This window comes from Notolepis coatsorum (assembly GCF_963971535.1).
Source record: "Notolepis coatsorum genome assembly, chromosome: 12".
NCBI lineage: Eukaryota > Metazoa > Chordata > Actinopteri > Aulopiformes > Paralepididae > Notolepis > Notolepis coatsorum.
This window is the reverse complement of record NC_140176.1, coordinates 69,207,749-69,229,307: the sequence shown is the minus strand read 5'-3', so window position 1 is coordinate 69,229,307 and position 21,559 is coordinate 69,207,749. Positions and strand designations below refer to the sequence as shown.

General features: G+C 44.5%; 1 protein-coding gene across 11 annotated transcripts in view; it reads left to right on the top strand.

Annotated features, from left to right (window-relative positions):
• abi1a (abl-interactor 1a) overlaps positions 1–21,559 on the top strand; it is a 99,393-nt gene that overhangs the window by 8,137 nt on the left and 69,697 nt on the right. For all 11 annotated transcript variants that reach the window (XM_084326432.1, XM_084326440.1, XM_084326436.1 and 8 more), the window contains exon 2: positions 17,703–17,870. In XM_084326432.1, the coding sequence (XP_084182558.1) occupies positions 17,703–17,870 (168 nt within the window). The remainder of the gene's footprint in view (positions 1–17,702; positions 17,871–21,559) is intronic.

Genomic DNA, 21,559 nt, shown 5'->3' with positions numbered 1-21,559 from the left:
ATGTACGACTCTCAAGCTGATGTCAAAAAACCAATGTAATCAATCATAGTCAAGCTCCAAGTCATTTACCAAAACATTACTTTGACTCATGTGCATTTGAATTTGTGAGTAATTTAGTCCTCAATTTGAGGCCTACATCTACAGTACCTCCAACCAGAGGGCCTGTTTGTTTGAGTATATTCCGGTCGCGATGTCTTCACATCCATGTGAACCAGCGAGCATCTCACGAGGATCTCTTAGTGATGCATTGTGCCGTTCATAAGAGTACTGCCTTCTTATGAGGACCAACCAACAACCAGAACATGGACTTAACTAAAGGAACGTTAATGAGTTTCTGTCATGCGCCAGCGTCCCCTTTGTGCTTCCCCTCTCTGACCTACTGATGGCATTTCTTATTGCGCTCTGGCAAGTTGTTTCAAGGTCAGGTAGACCTTATGGCTTTTTGAGTCATCCTCCATCTGGCCTGGCTGGTGGAGGAGTGGAAATGAGAAATTCTCTTATCGTCGCTGCTTTGAATTTGAAAGGGGGCAGAGACTTAATGAAAGACAAACGGTTTTGCCCTCAGTAGATTGACATGATTAGACGCAAAGCACCTCCATGACCTGCTGCCATGTCACTAACTCACTGACTCATACAGTCACTCATTCAAGTTTGTTTATTATTTTGTCACAATAAAATACAGAATACTTTACCATGAAATGCTTGTTTCTGTATGAGCCCCTGAGAGTGTGCTGCATCAAAAAGTTATTAAGAAGTAGGTAGTGGCGGCTCAACGACATGGCACTTTGGGTAAGACCAGTGCAATCTATACATGCCGTCTTGACAACTACAATGACCGCGTGTAGAGACACAGGGCAGCCACCCAGAGCTAACCATCTCAACACCAAATCATTACATTCGGGGGGGGGGATACACCATTAGACTTTCTGAGCCGTGTTTCTAGGTTAGCTATGTATTTAAGTTAGCTATTGCCTATTTGTTTATGAGAGAGAGAGAGCGCCATTCTGTCAATATCACAGTTGATGTGCAATGTTAAAATGATCACGTATGCAACTATGCACACGTCTGTTGTGCTGGCTAATCTGTGCTCAAAGGGCACCCCAAGCTAACGCAGCACGGACCGCAGCTCCCCCTGGCGACACTTCGCATCTATGAAACTATGTGTCCTTGTTCTAGTCTGACTGACTGTCCCACCGTCACTTTCACTGTGTCTTGTCGGTCTACTCTCAGGTTGGCTGGGGGGGGGTTCTGTTTCTGGTGTCACATTTCTAGGTGTGGTTGCATTATCTTGCCTTGTCAGATCCTAGTCTAGACCTAGATATGGACCTTGTCTGAATGACCTAGACTTTTAACTATTTTTTACTTAAATTTAGCTCCCTGTCTCAGGTGTAATATCATCCAGCTTTAGTCTGCAACAGGCCAGGTGTATCATCCAGCTTTAGTCTGCAACAGGCCAGGTGTATCATCCAGCTTTAGTCTGCAACAGGCCAGGTGTATCATCCAGCTTTAGTCTGCAACAGGCCAGGTGTATCATCCAGCTTTAGTCTGCAACAGGCCAGGTGTAATATCATCCAGCTTTAGTCTGCAACAGGCCAGGTGTATCATCCAGCTTTAGTCTGCAACAGGCCAGGTGTATCATCCAGCTTTAGTCTGCAACAGGCCAGGTGTATCATCCAGCTTTAGTCTGCAACAGGCCAGGTGTAATATCATCCATCTTTAGTCTGCAACAGGCCAGGTGTATCATCCAGCTTTAGTCTGCAACAGGCCAGGTGTAATATCATCCATCTTTAGTCTGCAACAGGCCAGGTGTATCATCCAGCTTTAGTCTGCAACAGGCCAGGTGTATCATCCAGCTTTAGTCTGCAACAGGTCAGGTGTTCAACATCAACATCAATACAAATCAAAGTGTAATAGTATATATTTTTTGATCTACGCTTTCTCCCATTTTCTATTTTTCTCCCATCCCAATTTCGTATTGTCCAATTCTACCCTCCCCTGTCTCGAACGCTGTTAGGCCATGCCTCCCACTGGCCGGCTGCAATGTGGACGAAGCCTTGCATCACGTGTCCCCTCCGGTACACGAGGAGGCAGCCGTCGCAGCTTTTCACCTGTACAGCGCGATCTCTCAGCGGTGAGGGTCTGCGTGGGAGGGACACTCCGCCCCCGTTGCTTCCTGATTCTGCTGCGCAGGCGCACCAACCGACCTGTAGGAGTCGCTGTCCACAACGTCCGATCCCCACCCACCGGCTTTTTCCACCCCCTAATACTGCCAATTGTATTAGTATGAACGACCAGCCAAGCCGGAAGCAACGGCGAGAGCTGGGCTCGAACCCAGCATCTCCTGCGTTAGTGGCGAGCGCCTTGCCCACTGCGCCACTTAGCCGCATGGGGGGCTGAATTCTAAGTGAGGTTTCAGTTTGCTGAAGGTGATGACAGATGATGGACTTTTTTTTGTTGAAGATATTTTTTCTTTAATCTAAATAACATTTGTGATTGACAATCTTTGTTGTGATACTTTTATGAGCATAAACATTCTTCATCAGCATTTGGTTGAAAACAAAATAGGCCACCACAAATATGACCAAAAGATAAAAAAAAATTAATTGATTTGCCATGAAGGCTATAATTGTGTATTATTTCAGTTAACAAACTTTGCCATCTTATTTATATTGAAACGTATTTTTTAATAAATTGTATAGTACATTTTGCTCTGGTAATCCACTGGAAATCCACCCCTCTGGTGGGATCAAGATAATCCAGTTTTTTGGGATCAAATTGATCCCAATCCTGTGTTGTCGGTTTGAACTACCCGTTTTGAAGATTTGATCTAGATTAAAGCTTGGATTTGATTTCCTGATCTGATCGGATATCAAAGTGATCTTAATCCTGTTTTTTGGTTTTGAACTACCAAAAATCCAAATCTGATCCAATCAGATAGCGATTAAAAGTTTTGAACTCCTGGCCCTGGGCCCTGATGAACACTGTGTGATAAAGGCCTAGATCTGCTTCGTAAGGCACTGAAAGAGCAGCTACTAGCCTATGTTTTACCACCACACTGACTGTGGGCTATATAGGGCTGACCCCGATTAGTCGACTAATCGATCGAAAGGAGCCGTAGTCGACTGCCAACCTCTTAGTCTTAGTCGAATGCAAAAAAGAAAAAAAGATATATACAGTATATATTTTTTTCTTTTAATCATTCTTTCCAAAAGCAAAGAGGCCTAGAAGCGTGGCTAACGCTAATGGCGCGCATACCAGCGAGGCTAACTGCCTAAGAAAACAGGCACAGAGGCACTGAAAGAGGATTTCACCCATCTAATGAACACACTAGTCTAGACAAATATCTAGATGTATCTATCAGTGGACCAATTGCATGCTTTTTCAGAGGACAAGAAGCGTTCAGTCGACTCCTTCAGACATTAAGCACCCCCACAGCCCAAATGGAATGATAACAAATTTGTTTTATATAATTATTAATATTACAATTTTTTTGTATTCGGGGGGTCGACTACCAGTCGACTATCGGCACATTTCGGCCAATCAAAGTCGACTATCCAAATCCTTGGTCGGGGACAGCCCTAGTGGGCTATAGTTTGATATAACCGGCAGATCTTTCCGGTCAGTGGTCAGGATGACTAGTCTCGTCGCAGCTCGTTGGGTCGAGGGCCGTTTTCACGAGCACTCCGGGATGGATCCCCGACGCCGCATGGCTTGCAGTGGAGGAACTCTCGGGACACGTCTCTCGTCCACCGGCTGGCTGTGCCTCTCCCCGGCCGCGGCCACTTACCGGATCTCAAGACGACCACGTCGATACAAGACTCGGCAGAGCTGCCTCCCGCTTGCCCTGGTCTCTCTCATCTCACCCCTTTTTCCAGTCTACTGTAATCGGCAGTCAATGCGTCGCACACACAAGATTCAAGAAGGTTTATTTGTCACGTACATACCAGGGCATAGTGAAATGCCGGTGGCCATGCCCGCTTTGATTGTGCAATAATACAATAGTAAATAAAATAAGTAGAAGATAATAAAATAGACATGATAAAATCGACATGTTAAAGTCCTGAGATAAATGCAATACACTGTTGGCTACGAATTAAGGCACTGGGTCCTATGTACACTACTATATACTATACAGTTTTTACTCTATCCTTATGCTATACTATACTATTTCTAAACTATACAAGAACCACAACAGTTCTTTCCTTAAAGTGAACTTTTTTTCCTCGTTCCTTTAAAGCAGCGGTTCTCAAACTACGGGTCACGACCCAAAGTGGGGTCGTGGGTAGGTGACAGTGGGGTCGCGCATTGGCAAAAAAAATTATAGAGTTTTCCACCCGGCAGCTGTGTGTATTTGCCATGTCTCGCAACTCTCGCCCCTTCATCAATGGAGGCCGACACACGTATTCCAATACACATCTCACTACACCCTGCGCATTTATAATCGCGGGAGGGGGGTCTGGTCTTTTGTGTGTAACCCAGACTCGCAATTGATAGGTTTGTTGTTAGAAGCGGTGCTGGTTGGCCGCGATGAAATGGGCTCTGCCTCTAATCTCGAGGCAGAGTATTCGCCTTTGTTAACTCGGAGAAGAAGCGTGGATTTTCCTTGCAGACAAAAAAAAACATTGGCAGAGAAATGTGTTGATAATGCGCTGGAAACTCCGTTAGTGGCACTCCAGGATAATCAGCGGAGATTTGGGGGTATTTACTTTGGGGGTATTTACTCAGCTTGATGGCTTTTTGTAGGAACAGAATGCAGCCAAGGAGGCGCTCAATGAGCTTTCGTGTGACAAGCTACTGAAAGTCAAGTTCACTGGACACTGGACACTGGACAGGCCCTCGCAAAGTTCTGGATATCAGTCCGGAACGAGTACCAAGTGTTGTGTGACGGCCCGGGCACATACAACGCGCGCGGGTTCATAGCGGGATCGCGCGCTAGAGATGGGTACCGAATTCGGTACTTTTGAGGTACCGAACCGAAACACGTCGGTACTACCGAGTATCGAATCAAGTGAGATACCGAATCTTTTTTTTTTTTTTTTTTTTGTACTTTTTTTTTCTTCATGTCAACGTTCACACGCACAATATATGCTTACCTAGGATTTGACTTGATTCAACAACAAAGCAGTCGGAGCAATGACAAGCCGAAAACTGTCAATTGTAGTTTGGATTTTTTTTTTACGACTGAGGTAGGTAAATTAAATTTCTTGAGACTAAAGTACAGAAAAAAGGTACCGTTATAGCGCACAGAAGCGTAACGCCCAGGGCACACAGCACGCGAATGAACACGGACGGACGGACGGGCGGCTGCCGCTTCACTTCCGCTCCCATGTTAACGGACGCTACTGTGCACACTGGCCGCAAGCGGGAGCGCGCCTCGCGGGCGGCAAGCTATCTTTTCCGCTTTGGTTGGATTTGAGGCAGCGCGGGGAGCAGCCGCGCCGCCTCGTCTATGCTCTTCAAGTGTTGAATGTGCATTCCTCCGTGCGCTTTCGCGCGCTATAGTCGTCGGAGGTGTGTCTGGCCAGGCGCACGATCCGCGCGTGAAATTCGTGCGCGTTGTATGTGCCCGGGCCGTAATGCTGCGCTGATAAAGCGTGTCCCCTTCGCATCAACATACCTCTGTGAGGGCGCATTTTCAGAGTAGAAGCGGATCTCTGCCAAAGCGCACGTGAGCGCATTTTCTTTTCATGTTCTGGCAACATATTTTGGCTAAATATGCCTCGTTTTATAAATGTGTATACATACAGAAACAATTCCATTGCTTTTGTTGATAATATTCATTAATTTAATTGATAACATAGTGCTGTAATTCCATTTTCTAAACAACATGCTTTTATTTTGATATTCCTAATCTCCACGTTGAAATTACGCGATACATTAACACTTTGATTACCAGCCATGCGGTGCGCCTTACCCCCGTTAAATTAGGGCTGGGCGATATGACGATATTGTATAAATATCGGGTACAGTTCATTAACGATACACTTTTTTAACGTATCGTGGATATCGTGATGTTTTGCCCAAGAGGATTGTGTTGCGTCAATCTGGTCCACACCCGCCCCCACACACACACTACTGCATCAAAGTTACTACTTATTATTAACAAAGGCATTCGTTTTGTGGCATTAACGTTATATAGTTACACGTTCAATAACATCAGCGTATTTACCCAAACATAGCAACATCCGATGACGACATAGATGGCAAGCATTTTACTGTTCATATCTCAGCCTGTGCTGAGTTGTGCGTGCCCATTCTGCGGTCTGTTAATAAAGTTTTCAATCAGACGGATGTATGGAAAGTAGGGATGTCCAATATTATCGGCCGATATCGGCAGTAAAATGTGATATCGGAAAATATCGGTATCGGTTTAAAAAAAGAAAAAAACAATAACAATATTTGTTATATATATATCCAGTGAAATTATTAGTTACCTGAAATTATTCAGTTTTTTGGGGGGGGGAAACCCTGCATATATCGGTATCGGTTGATATCGGTATCGGAAATTAAGAGTTGGACAATATCGGAATATCGGTATCGGTAAAAAAGCCAATATCGAGCATCCCTAATGGAAAGGCTTTTATTATAACATTTGTTGCAGTAAAATCATTATGCCTCGTTCATGCTGCGGTGCGCTGGTAATCACTCGTCGGCCGCGGGGAGCTGTTGTTGTTGTCGTTGAGCTGAGCTCTCGTCAAAATCAATGGCGGACAAAAGCGGAAGTAAAAAACGCATAGCGCTTGCCGATTGGTGCTAAGAACAGCAGGGCGGGTGCAAGCGGTGTGACGTAATTGGCAGACTCGACTGTCAATCAAAATTATTCTGTTGCCGGCTGAATGATTGAATGAATGAAAACGTTATTAACGATCTTGCAGAATGGGTACAATACAGTACAGCTCAATACAACAACAGTGGACTGGAGGATGAAGACCAGAAAAAGACTTTTGCCTATTTTTTAAATAAGGGTCCTCCATTTTCAATTCATCAAAACATTTAGAGACATACAAATATACAGTAGTTTCATAAAAATGCTAAAATGCTATTGATTTAAAACTTTATTAACATATTGCAGAATGGGTACAGTACAGCTCAATACATACAATTGTTAAGGGGATGCAGACCAGGGCCCTATTCCCCGTACCTGGTTCAACTAAGTCGATCAAGAGTCCCATTATCCAGATTCAATTAACCCGATGTTTGAATCCGGGATTTTCCTGTTCCTCGAAGGTGGATTCAGTCTCGTTCATTTGAACCAGACTTGAGACTCAGGATAATTGCGCGCGCCCGCCTCAGCTGAAAAGACAGCAAGTGTCGATAGCAGAAATCCTGATTTTCTAACGGCATTGATTGATTGATTTAAAACGTTATTAACAGATTGCAGAATGGGTACAATGCAGTACCCGCCGACAAGTTAAATGCATAATCTATAGGCTAATTTTAAATCCCTCATTACCCCAATCAATCAGATTATATTTCTTTAAACGTGCCTGCTCCCTGCTGGCAGTATAGGCTTATGGAATGAATAATCAAATGAGATCTTGCTAGCGAAAATAATTAGTTCAGCTCTTTCAGAATAACGATTAAAAACAAGCCCAAATAGTAGGATATCTAATTGATACGAATTATATTATGAGGATATCTGTATGTGCTTAGGTATTATGTACTATATAAATACATGGTTTCCAAAGAGAGGCTTGGAGGGAGGCTTGCAGTTACACTATTAATCAGGTTTTAATCTGTTTCGGACCTAATCCATACATGCATTGAATTGATTACCATTTGGTTTATACCAGTGACACCTCATGTTCATCATCAGATAACAGTGCTTGAAAAGATAAATGCATTTTCTCAAATTCATTCATCAAAAACGTCAAAGGCTCATTCAATTTATCAAGTCACGTCACGTCATCAAATCCATCAAACAGCGCATCTCCTCATATATTTTAATCCCAGTTACAATATCACAATAACGTGTGACACTGTCACAGTGATACAATTAAATACTTTCAGATTCCTCATAATTCATATCCACAATCCGCGCATAGACGCTTCAGCTTGAATGAAACGCATCCGGGTGCTCCGTTAAGCAAATACACAGCGAAGAATATTAAACTAATCAGAGCCAAACACCCGATAGGTTTCATTCATTAAAAATATCCCAGCGGGATTCACATTTGCAATGATCCGTTTAGTCCGTTATTAAAATAACTGTGTCGCGACTCGCGAGCGCCGTATCCGTATAAATATGACGTGCATTATATAGGACAAAGTAAATTCATAGGCTGAATATGATTTATTATCAGCGTTACTGCAGACCTATTTTACATTTCAAACGAAGCACAAAAACATAATTCAGAATGGCATAATGGGATCTAGACTGTGAGAAATATTTCAGGAAGGGAGCTGGGATTTCTTTGCAAGGGCGTGGCCATAGTTCATCCAGCTAACTGAACTTAACCCTGCCCTCGACCAGGTTCAAACTTTTTGATCTGTTGTCATAGTGATTTAGACAATCGAGCGTCGGGGAATGGAAAGGTCTGGCTTAAGTCAAGCTATGCTGAAAATTATCCGGCTAACTCAGTTAGCCAGGTACGGGGAACGGGGCCCAGAGAAAGACTTTCGTCTTGTTTACATCAGGGTCCCCCATTTTCAATTAATCATATTTCATATCTAAATCATATAATATCTCATTGCTAAATATATGCAATATATAATCTAATAATCCAATAATCTAAATCTAATATATAATATAAAAATGCTAAATGCATGGGTATTTTATTTTGTCTTTAATGTTAGCTTGCAAACTCAAATACTGTCTTGGTAAGCCTCATAATGAATTGTTTGGGGAAAAAAAGAAAAACATCGTGATGTGTATCGTGTATCGCTGAAAGGTCAGAAAATATCGTGATATCATATTTAGGCCATATCGCCCAGCCCTACGTTAAATGCCACCACCCACTTCAATGATAGCGTTTTGAACGCATAATCTCTGTCTTAAAGGAAAACTCCAACATTTTGGGAAATTAGCTTATTTAACATCTTCCCTGGAGTTAGACAAGAAGATGCATACCTTTTTTGTCTCTGTGCGTGCATTTAGCTTAGGGAACAGTCGCTCCGTTAGCATAGCTTAGCTTCATCACTGGAAGTGAGGCGGGGCCTGAGCCTTACAGTGTATCGTTTGATTGATTGATTGAAAAGTTTATTAACAGATTGCAGAATACACTCCAAATACAACTCCAAAACGTTCATGTAAACATGTTGTGACCTGTGTATTCACCACGTGGAGAAATAAAAAATAATTGAATTAGACAATTACGTTTTATAAGCAAATATACTCAGAACTATTTTTTTGCCCAACCACTCCTCTCTGAGCGCAGCCAGTGATTTCAACGTGTCGTCGTGATTGTTGACATTCTCATTCATTCAAAGAGTCCGAACCGATTGAAGTTTATGGATACCATGACTTGAAATCCTCTTACCTTTGACGATTAAATAAATAAACTATTCAATCAATCAATCAAACGATACACTGTAAGGCTCAGGCCCCGCCTCACTTCCAGTGATGAAGCTAAGCTATGCTAACGGAGCGACTGTTCCCTAAGCTAAATGCACGCACAGAGACAAAAAAGGTATGTATCTTCTTGTCTAACTCCAGGGAAGATGTTAAATAAGCTAATTTCTCAAAATGTTGGAGTTTTCCTTTAAATTATGGCTATGTGTCTAATCTGCCCGTCGTTTATCAATGACTTGTTTGGAGTCAACATTGTTGAAACGGATTGTTTTTTAATCGGTTCATTTCCGTTTTATAGCATTTTGAAAAGCCCTAGTTTTCAAGGAAAATATAAAGATTCTGTGATAATCGGCATTTACTGGAATATTCTGGCATACACAAAAACGTTGTCATTTTTCGGCCTATTTATGAATCGTTTTCAAATAAACGCTAGATTATCGATAGTATATGTGTACTTATGCACGCTATAGAAGCGGGCTGAAATATCGATTCTCTCATTTCCTCATCAGCGATCACAGCCACACACACACTGATATCAGGGCAAACGCTGATATATAGGTGAAAATAGCTCTGATTATTAGGGATGGGTACCGAATTCGGTACTTTTGAGGCACCGAACCGAAACACGTCGGTACTACCGAGTATCGAATCAAGTGAGAAACCGATTTTTTTTTTTTTTTTTTTTTTTAATAAACCTTTTTCTTTTCATGTCAACGTTCACACGCACAATATATGCTTACCTAGGATTTGACTTGATTCAACAACAAAGCAGTCGGAGCAATGACAAGCCGAAAACTGTCGAAATTGTAGTTATTTGAAGTTTGGATTTTTTTTATGACTGAGGTAGGTAAATTAAATTTCTTGAGACTAAAGTACCGAAAAAAGGTACCGTTGGGTACCGGTATCGATTCACAGGTACCGGTATCGGTTCAAATGTGAAAGGTACCCATCCCTACTGATTATCCTAAGACTGGTAAAATAAATTCCTTACCTCAGATCAGATGTTATCCAAAAAGATTATTCCAATTCCTGATCGCCATTCCAAATATCGATCGCGTTTATTGATTTAGCGTTGGGTACTGTAAATACATAATCCACGCGTTTTCCGGGCCGGCGATCACAATGGATTCTTCAGATGCCTTGTCGGAAAAGTAAAATGAGGAAACTGGCCCCCCCCCCCTTCATCAGTCTAAAGTAATGGGGTGCAGTTACACAGGGAGAGACGATAGGGGGCGGTATCTTCCCAATTGAGCTCAGAGAGAGTCTGCAACACTAACCTGAGGCTCGATTGATGAAATATGAATTCAAATCGCCAATAAAAATAAATACGACAAACAAACGCTATATAGCGTTGGCGGGCACTCAACGGTCGGCATGAACTAACGACAAAACGCGTGGCTGGCATCCAAAGTGTTAAGTGTGGGGTCGCCAAAAGAAAATCCTAAATAAAATGGGGTTGTGGTATAAAAAAGTTTGTGAACCCCTGCTTTAAAGTGTCCTTTCCATTCAGACACAGAGCAAAGTGCCGCTTGAGCTCTGTGACCTTCCAAGCGGATTCATGCCCTTCACCTGGTGGGCCCGGGGATTTAACCCCTCAGCTCTGGCTTAATTACGACCGGCCCGAGATGACCTTTCATTCCTGCTGATCTGTTTTCCTTTAGACTTTTATGTTTTTTTTTAATGTCCAAGACTTTGGACTCTATGTTTCTGTTTGCTCGGAGGAACGTGGTCTTGTTCAAACGAAGTATGGGAATGAGGAAAGGGAAATAGTCGCATTGTGTTTTTAGCTTTTTTGTCCCATCTGTGTTCATCCAAGAGTCTTGTGATCTGTGACAGAACCCTTCAACAGCTCTGAGCCTTCAAGAGCTACATGACATGTTCCGGCATTCCACGCATTCTTTGGCCAGTTGCTCTGAGTGCATTTCTCCCTAAGGACAAGCAGAAGTGTGCGCGCACACACACACACACACACACACACACACACACACACACACACACACACACACAAATCTGCCTGTCAGCTGTGGAAACAGAGGTGCGCTTCCACAGTAGCAAGGCACTATATTGTCTCGCTCCGGCAGAGGATGTTCAGACTTGTTAGTCTGCGAGTTCTTTTTAGTCCTTGTTGATTTACCGTATTCTCAGCCGTGCAAGAGACGTCAGGAACTAGTCTTCCAAACCTTGTCGCGTTGACCGTTTTAAAATACAGGGACACTCCAATACACATACTGGCATCGGATATCGGCCCCGATTCGGGAGAATTTCGCCAATACTGAAATCTGATGCCAAGAACCATGTTGGAAATCGAAGCAAGGTTTCTTGATTTTAAATAAATGTTTTCATTCATTCATTAATTCATTTGCAGCATTTGTGTGACGCATAGAAGCATCTCTCGAATGTCTGTCCAAACTGACAGTCTATACTGTTCAGTAAAAGCAATAGATCGGATCTCGTCATCAGCCCGGGGAATTGGAATCGATATCAGCAGTGAAAAATCTGACAAAATATCTTTGTGACCTTTGGCTTAGTTCCCTCTAATCTGTCTGTTAGTCATCATAAGTCAGACAAAAATGTCAGGAGAACGACGCATTCTATCTGTTTCCTACTCTTCTACCCGGAGCAGGGCCCTTGGGTGGAGGTGCAGCAGGGATGTAGGATGCGGCCTTGCGTCTCTCTCCTGACCCCTGGACAGTGGGACACGCTCTCTCCAGGCAGGAAGTCTCTCTCCTGACCTCGGAACACCCTCTCTCAAGGCAGGAAGTCTCCAGGCCTTCCCTTCCCACCCGGCCCCCAGGCCAGCAAATGGCCCTGCTACAGTAGTTAAGCAACCCAGAAGCCCTGAATGACATAGGTATAGACTGGAAGAATCATTAAGCTGTTTAGGGCCCTTTCTCACTCACCTATTCGTTTCTATTCCGTTCCGTTCTGGCCCCGTTCCGAATCTGATGCGAACTCCCCCCCCCCCCCCCCCTCTCCCCTCTAGTTTGTGTACACACTGCGGTCTTGGTTCGCTTCAGGGTTCTGTTTACGGTTTGCCTTTTGAGCGTTTACGCTTGCCGTAGGCGATGATGTCACGTTCGAAAATGTAAACAGGAAGTGTCTTAACACTACTGCGGAGACTGGATGATGATATAAATGAACAAATTGCCAATAAATATGAAGTTATATTTGAACCTCTGTTGTCAAGCCTTGTCAATATAACCCACCCTATTTTATCAAGAATGGATGGTGTTGTAGAGTACCGCTTTTGAGCGTTTTAACGATAGCGCTAAGCTAACGGCTAAACGCTAGTTAGCTTAGCCTTTACTAGTAACATTGCTGCATCGATTATATGCATTATATTGAATGTCATTGATCTACTGGTCGACCACGGCCGACTGGTTGGGCACCACTGGTCTAATAGAAATAAATGGATTCGAACAAGAAAGTATAGTATACAGCAATGGCTAACGCTAGTTAGCTAGCCTGTTCAGAAGCTAACATTATCCCATCGCTTGTGGCAATTATATTGCATGTCATTGATCTACTGGTCGACCACGGCCGACTGGTTGGGCACCACTGGTCTAATAGAAATAAATGCATTCGAACAATGTATAGACATAGCAATGGCAAACAAAATTGCCAGGCCTAACCGCCCCCACTAGTGCGCACCTGAGACCACCTATTTCAGCGGTCCAGGTTCAGCGCCCCCGGGGACGAATCAGCGGGGGACGGGGGACAGCGTTCTCACTCAGACAGACGCACCCTTTTCTGATGCGAGCCGGGTCTGATTCGACACAGAGCAGTGAGTGAGAAAGGGCCCTTAGTCACGTTATCTCGCCAGACTGGATTGTTGAAGCAATGTGGCGGGAAAGGCTTGATCTCCGTTCAGGAGTCCTCATGTTCACACAGAGTCATCTCACTGATCTCACACTTACGCAGGCAAACCAGTCCAACATGCTGGTGACTGGCACTCCCATTGCTATTTTTAATTGAATAAAGAACATGGAGAACATAACATTCTCGTATCAATTGGAAATGTCATTATATTTTGGCTGTAATTTAAAGGGCCGTTTGATTTAAAGCTTTCAATATCGAGAGAATTGTGACATGATCACAAGATGATTTCTGAACAGTTTGAGAATGTCATGGGGAAATTCCATTTTCAGTTGATTCTATCACACTGTTAATTACCATATAGGACCAATATGATAAATATTGATTGGATTATCTGACATGATTTTTCATACCTAATTGTGATATATATATATATGCTAGATATTGTGAAAAGGGCGTCTGAATATCGTGATATTCATATGAATTTTTTCTTTTTTTTATCCACTTTTTCTCCCCATCCCAATTTCGTGTCTTGAACGTTGCTAGACTATGCCTCCCACAGGTCGGCTGTAGTGAGGACAGAAGCCTTGCATCACTTGTCCCCTCCGGTACACGAGGAGGCAGCCTGTCGCATCTTTTCACCACAGCAGCTCGAACTCTCAGTGGCGAGGAGTAACGCGTGGGAGGCTCACGCTGCCCCCGTCACTTCCTGCTTCCGTCGCACCGGCGTCACCAAACCGACCTGTAGGAGTCGCTGTCCACAACGTCAAATCCCCACCCACCGGCTTTCCCACCCTCTAACACTTGCCAATTGTGTTAGTATGAACGACCGGCCAGCCGGTAGCAACGCCGAGAGCTGGGCTCGAACCCAGCGTCTCCTGCGTTAGAGGCGAGCGCCGCCGCCTTGCCCACTGCGCCAATCAGCCGCCCTCATATTCATTTTCTTGATCCTCCAATCATAACTGTTGCTTTTCTGGGAAGCAACGGTTGCGATTGGAGGATCAAGAAAAGAGGGCGGGACAATTGTGTTGACGGCTAGTCCGCCACTGTTGGTAGACTCTCCTGCGGTCTCTTCCCTGTTGTCATTACTCAACAACACAGACTTGGAGATACGAGCTCCAGTGTCTCAAAGCTCTCTGGGGAACTCACTTCAGACTCTGTGTGGGAAAAGCACACGCTGCTCGTTATTGTGATGTTGTTTGCCCTTGGAATTGAGCAAACGAATACCGTTTGGCAGAGGAATGCCCTTCAGACAGATAAAGCACCTCTCCTCTGGCCTCTGGGGTATCTCTAACCCACTTCTAGGATATCATCGCTAGGCTCGCTAGCTCTCTCCAATATCGTACACATCTCCTGTGAATTTTAGCCCCAAGCGATTGTTGCATTTTTATTTTTATAAAATATCTATATTTATATATAAAAATAATGTCAGAAGAATTAAAGGTTAAGTTCGGAATTTAGGCCTATTTCCTGTTTACCACTGACTTTCTCAGCACAATCCATGCCTTTCTTCATACTGGACACCCTTAGCTCCGACTGGTCAGCTTGTCCGAGAGAAGCGATTGTTTTTCAAATAACAACCACGTGGGTTTCACTCTTTTTTTCTTTTCTTTTTAGCTTCTTCGTTTGCATGAAGACTGGTGTCTTCTATAAACAGGAAAGGAATTCTTAAATGTATATTGTATGAACCAGGACCGAACATATTTTAGACGTTCGCCGATACAGTCGCTTGAAGAGCATGTACTTAGGAATATAAACAACATATTCATGTAACATCTGTTATGGATATGGGCCTAGTGTGTTAAGAGTCTGTGTGTACGTGTGTGTGTTTGCGCCCCCAGAGACGTGCATTAAAGTGAAGCAAAATACAGACGCAAATAGCGCACATATGATTTCTATAATCCTATATTATAGTCAATTGTATTGGCGTTCGTCTGTGTGAGCGTTCGTGTTACGGTGTTTGTGTGTACTGTACGAGTTATGAGTTGTACGCACCAACAGATGGCCTTTTGCTCTGCGGTCTCTGGAGGTCTCTCTCTCTCGCTCTCTCTCTCTCTCTCTCTCTCTCTCTCTCTCTCTCTCTCTCTCTCTCTCTCCTTCATTCCTGGAGGCTGTTATCACACAACACATCTGCTACTCTGACTGGCGCTAAAACAACCGGCACTAAAGCGCTGCCACCTCTCTCCCGCTTGGCTGAGAGGCGGACCAGCAGGACCGCTCGCGGCAGGTTAAAGGCTCTTTGCCATTACAGATTGTTTCTGGATTAATAAAAGCCATGCGGGCCCTCAGGCAGGCAGACGCACACACACACACACAACAATATCATGTGAAGCAGTACCAGTCTGCATTCCTCCTCTCAGCGTTACACGTGTTGTTGTCATCTCTCTCTCAGCGTCACGTGTTGTTGTCATCTCTCTCAGCGTCACGTGTTGTTGTCATCTCTCTCAGCGTCACGTGTTGTTGTCATCTCTCTCAGCGTCACGTGTTGTTGTCATCTCTCTCTCAGCGTCACGTGTTGTTGTCATCTCTCTCTCAGCGTCACGTGTTGTTGTCATCTCTCTCAGCGTTACACGTGTTGTTGTCATCTCTCTCTCAGCGTCACGTGTTGTTGTCATCTCTCTCTGTGTCACACGTGTTGTTGTCCTCTCTCTCTCAGCGTCACGTGTTGTTGTCATCTCTCTCTCAGCGTCACGTGTTGTTGTCATCTCTCTCAGCGTTACACGTGTTGTTGTCATCTCTCTCTCAGCGTTACACGTGTTGTTGTCATCTCTCTCAGCGTCACGTGTTGTTGTCATCTCTCTCTCAGCGTCACGTGTTGTTGTCCTCTCTCTCTCAGCGTCACGTGTTGTTGTCATCTCTCTCAGCGTCACGTGTTGTTGTCATCTCTCTCAGCGTTACACGTGTTGTTGTCATCTCTCTCTCAGCGTTACACGTGTTGTTGTCATCTCTCTCAGCGTCACGTGTTGTTGTCCTCTCTCTCTCAGCGTCACGTGTTGTTGTCATCTCTCTCAGCGTCACGTGTTGTTGTCATCTCTCTCAGCGTCACGTGTTGTTGTCATCTCTCTCTCTGTGTCACACGTGTTGTTGTCCTCTCTCTCTGTGTCACGCGTGTTGTTGTCCTCTCTCTCTCCCAGCTGTCCTCCTCTCAGCGTCAGACTCATGCGTGTTGTTGTCCTCTGTCCTCCACTGTGCTAGAAGGACCCCTTCCAATCCGGGGACAGAGACTTTGGCAGATGCCGATGTTGTGGCCGATAACCGATATTTACCAATATGGATGCGATGTGGTTCTGTATTTTAAAGAGCTCCCATGGTAATTCATGTTTGTCCATACGGAAGGCCATGAGATGTGAAAACACTGCAAGATGGAAAATAATCTGTCTTTCTTTCTGCTTCCGCAGGCTGTTTCTGTGCAGTGTGCACGTGCGAGTCCCCAAACGACGATGTGTCATGATTGTTCACCGATATACAGTATATCTGCCCAGTTTTGCGGACTGATACAATGAATTAAAGAAAAATCCCCAGATTGCATCCCTACTTTAAATGTAGTGCTTATGAGATCTGTGGTTATCTTTCAGGAAATAACTTGAGAAAAACCTAATTCAGCGTAAAAAAGCACTAAGAATCGTCTAATAATCAACAAACAAGTCTTCTTGGCTGACTAACAACCAAACCCACAGATGAATTGACTAATTAATTCTCAGGGCGGTGCAGCCGCGCGTCCCAGAACCCTCCTCTGTAATGGATATGGATATCATATCATCTACTGCTCTCTTTTCCATCTCTCTCTCTCTCTAGGTCATTCTCTTTCTATATTTTGCTATGTGTATCTGTCATCTCTCTCTTTCTCTCAGACAGCTTCACTTTCCTGGCTTTCGTTCAGATTTTCCTTGTGGTTAGACCCCCCGCCCACCACCACTGCCACCCACAACACCCCCCTCACCACCACTGCTGCCTGTTATCAAAGTCCAGCCCAGCCCATCCCCCCTAGGCAGTGCTCTTTTTGACTTTGCATTTAGGAGTGAGCTTTGTGTGTGTGTGTGTGTGTGTGTGTGGGGGGGGGGGATGGGCCTACTGACATCAAACATGTAGGCTCCCTCTGTTTTGACCCAAGCGCTGCTCTCTCTCTCTGTGCCGTTTCCGGTCATTAGCAACAATGCCTCCCCAAAGAACAAAATCATCCCATAGCCGCTTGTCCCTTGTGGATGTACATCTGTGTGCCATTCAGAGGCAACATCGTGACAAAACAAGGTTTATCCATTTAAAGTTTCCTGGGGGGGGGGGGGGACACATGGAGGCCAGCAACATTTGACATGCTAGATCATTTCTTTCGGCCCTTGCCTGTGTGACACTAACAGTGGTCTTGCTTGTCCCCCAGGCCCAGGACAAGAGGAAGGCCCTGGAGGAGACCAAGGCCTACACCACCCAGTCCCTGGCCAGCGTGGCCTACCAGATCAATGCCTTAGCCAACAATGTCCTCCAGCTGCTGGACATCCAGGCGTCCCAGCTGAGACGCATGGAGTCCTCCATCAACCACATCTCCCAGGTCAGGAACAGACACACACACACACACACTTCTGTTTGGAAAGGTCTTAAATATTTATATATTGAATGCTGTAAGCACAATCCAAAATGAACGGCAAGTGCCAAATGCCTGTAAAATGTATCAATTGGCAAAATCAACAAGAGTTTGAATGCCTCTGTCATCGCGTTACAGTATTTGGTCTTTGCTGTTTGTGATCTCAGTTGTTGTCCCTAGGGACACGTGACAGGCTGCTGTCGCCTGCAGCAGCTGCATCTGTATGGATGGATGGTATGCTGCTAGCTTGTTAGCTAAACTGTAAACACTCCCAGTGCTCTCATTTAGCCACTTCTCCCCCTAATCTCCAGTATTTCAGAGCAACTCTCATTCATGGTCGTCAATGAGCTCCATTGCAGCCGTCACTTGAACTGGTGATTTGCGTCGTGCGGTCCCTCGCCCGTTCCCTATTCACAATATGAATGCGAGGAACAATATTATTGACTAAATCATGTTTAGGAAATATTGCTGGGTAAATCACTGGCTTAACTCCACCAATATTTTGGCAAAAGACAAGCTGTAAAAAGTGGGGCAATCATCAGCCCGGTCTACAAGAGGAAGTTGACCAGATTCATTATGACAACAGCCTGTAGGCTAAATGAGTCAGTTCTCGCTTTGTGTCTAGGGTGGGGATGTCTCCGTTTATTTAAAAGCCATGTATAAACTATGAAACGGAGAAGTACCATAATAATACAGTTGGGGTCTAAATAACTTTAAACATAGAAATTGGCGTTCCATCTATATAGCCTAAACAAGTCCAGCCCAACAAGCCACAGTGGTCTTACAAGCAACCCACCACTACTATTATAAAGATAGGCCTCTATCATTTTCAACTGAGAATATGCATATTTACTCAGAAGATAATGCCTATATTTTCACATTTAGTGTTCGTTTTATTAAAACAAATAGGCCTTACATTTAATTAAACAGTGGCATTAAAATGTCTTAAAAAGTCTAAAATGTAACTTGTATGTAGACACCCTGATACACACTTGGAGACACCTCTGTATACACACACAAACATACATATACTCAAGAGATACTCCTGCACACGCACACACACACACATCTCAAGCCTCATGTCACCCGAGACACATCTGCACACGTATTTATAACCACACATGTCACAGCTGTGCTGAATGGTGTCCCACATTTACCACTTCTCCTCTCTTGAAACAGGGACGCTCACTCTCTTTCTCTCTCACACACGCAAACTGCTATTTTCAGTTTCTCTGTGATGCCTTCTGTGGTGACTATAGTGTCTTTATTCGTTTATCAGTCTCTATGACTGAGTCAGTATTTGGATAAATGACTGGTTGTCTGTCTGCGGAGGCAGACTGAGGGGTGTATGTTTACTCTAGAGCGGACACACCAAGCTCAGGTTGTCTGAATGTATTCTAGAGCAGACACACCAAGCTCAGGTTGTCTGAATGTATTCTAGAGCAGACACACCAAGCTCAGGTTATCTGCATGTATTCTAGAGCAGACACACCAAGCTCAGGTTATCTGCATGTATTCTAGAGCAGACACACCAAGCTCAGGTTATCTGCATGTATTCTAGAGCAGACACACCAAGCTCGGGTTATCTGAATGTATTCTAGAGCAGACACACCAAGCTCGGGTTATCTGAATGTATTCTAGAGCAGACACACCAAGCTCAGGTTGTCTGGATGTATTCTAGAGCAGACACACCAAGCTCTGCTCTGTGACTCTTTTGTTTCCAGTGTGTTTCGAGGGTTACAAGTATCCCATATGAACATTAACTCTAGTAAAACCTATAGTATTCCTCTGGTGTTGTTTTTTCATATCCAAAATAGATTTACCACAGAAATACTGTAGTGATTCAAGTCAAGTCAAGTCAAGAGTTTTAATTGTCACGGCATACAGGTATACAATGAAATGCGGCTGGTCTTGCCCGCGACGATGTGCAATACAGTGGTACAACATATAATAGAATCCAATAAAAATACAGTGGTACAACATGTAATAGAATCCAATAAAAACAACAGTGCAATAAACAGGTAACATGGTGTGTCCTCTCGGTATCTGTACATAGTATTTACAGAGCATATAGGACATGCTAGGTAGCTTTAGTAGTGCAATACACTGTTCCTGTTGTTTTACTAATTTAAAGTGGCCTTTCCTCTGGCCATAAGTGTGCGTGTGTGCGGCATGGGTGTTAAAGTGGCTGCTAGTGTGTGAGCGTGCTCAGCGTGCGTGTCTTGTGTGTGCTTGTGTGTGGATAGTTCAGTTTCTGTGTCTCTCAATGTTCATTGTTCAAGGCTCTGATGGCCTGGGGGAAGAAGCTTAGCCTAAGCCTCTCCGTCCTAGTAGCTGGGGTTCGCAGGCGTCTGCCTGACCTCAGCAGCTGGAACAGGCTGTTATTGGGGTGGTGGGGGTCTTTCATTATCCTGCAGGCTCTGGATTTGCACCTCTTGTTGTATAGAGCCTGCAGGGGAGGTAGCGCAATACCCGTGGTACGCTCGGCTGAGCGCACCACTCTCTGTAGGGCCTTCTTGTCCTGTGCCGTGCTGTTCCCATACCAGGCAGTGATGTTTCCGGTCAAGATGCTCTCTACAGCTCCTGAGTAGAAGGACTGGAGTATCTTCCCCGATACTCTGAACTTCCTTAACTGTCTCAGGTGGTAGAGGCGCTGCTTCGCTTTCTTTACTACTGTGTCTATGTGTGTTGACCATGTCAGATCCTCTGAGATGTGGACCCCCAGGTACTTGAAGCTGCTCACCCTGTCCACGGTAGCCCCGTTAATCATCAGTGGTGTGTGTGTCTCCTGCTGTCCTCTCCTATAATCCACGATCAGACTATATTTCTATAGTGGAATATAATAGAAATTAATGGTGAATCACTAATAGTATTCCTATGGTTTCTATAGATTTGGCCGCACACACATACACAGGATTACTATAGTTTCACTATAGTTAATTAATTCTCGTATGGGTCGACTGACCCTGCTGCTGACCCCTGGCGTCCTAGCGGTGCTGAAAGCTGTACATGGTCTAATGATGTTTCTCCAGCGTGAGGCCTGGCCCGCGTGCCGGCCCGCAAGGCCAGGTAAATCCAGCCCGCTCATCCAATGAAGTCATTAAGAGCTCACTCGGAGCAAACGAGGCCTGGAGGCCATGTAGTGTCTCATATGTTATAAACGGGCCAACTCGTACGAACAGTGCAGCAAACACGTACGCTCACTCTTAACAAGTTGGAACACAACGTCGTCATCGTCAGCTTGTCTTTGACTGATAAAGTCCAACATGGACAGAGAACAGCACATCATCAAGCTTTAGACTTTTCCCGTGTCCAAGTGATCTGTCCAAGATCAAGACTTAAGGAGAGAGAAGGGAGATGGAGAGAGCGAGAGAGAGAGACCTGAAGCAGATACTTGGAAGAGACAGCCGGGAGATGGAGGGCAGTAGAGGAGAGTGAAGGCAAACATACCTTAGACTCACTTCAGAATTTGAGTCAATACTCTTCACCGACGGCATTCAACCACAGCCCAGGACACCATGAAGCCCCCTGTCTGAGTTGCCATGACAACGCCCTGGGCCACCCCAGGCAACAATAGGAAAACACCAGTTATAGCCAGACAACCTGCTTGTTTATCATCGGTAAATAACCACAGTGTCTTAACCGTAAAAGGTCAG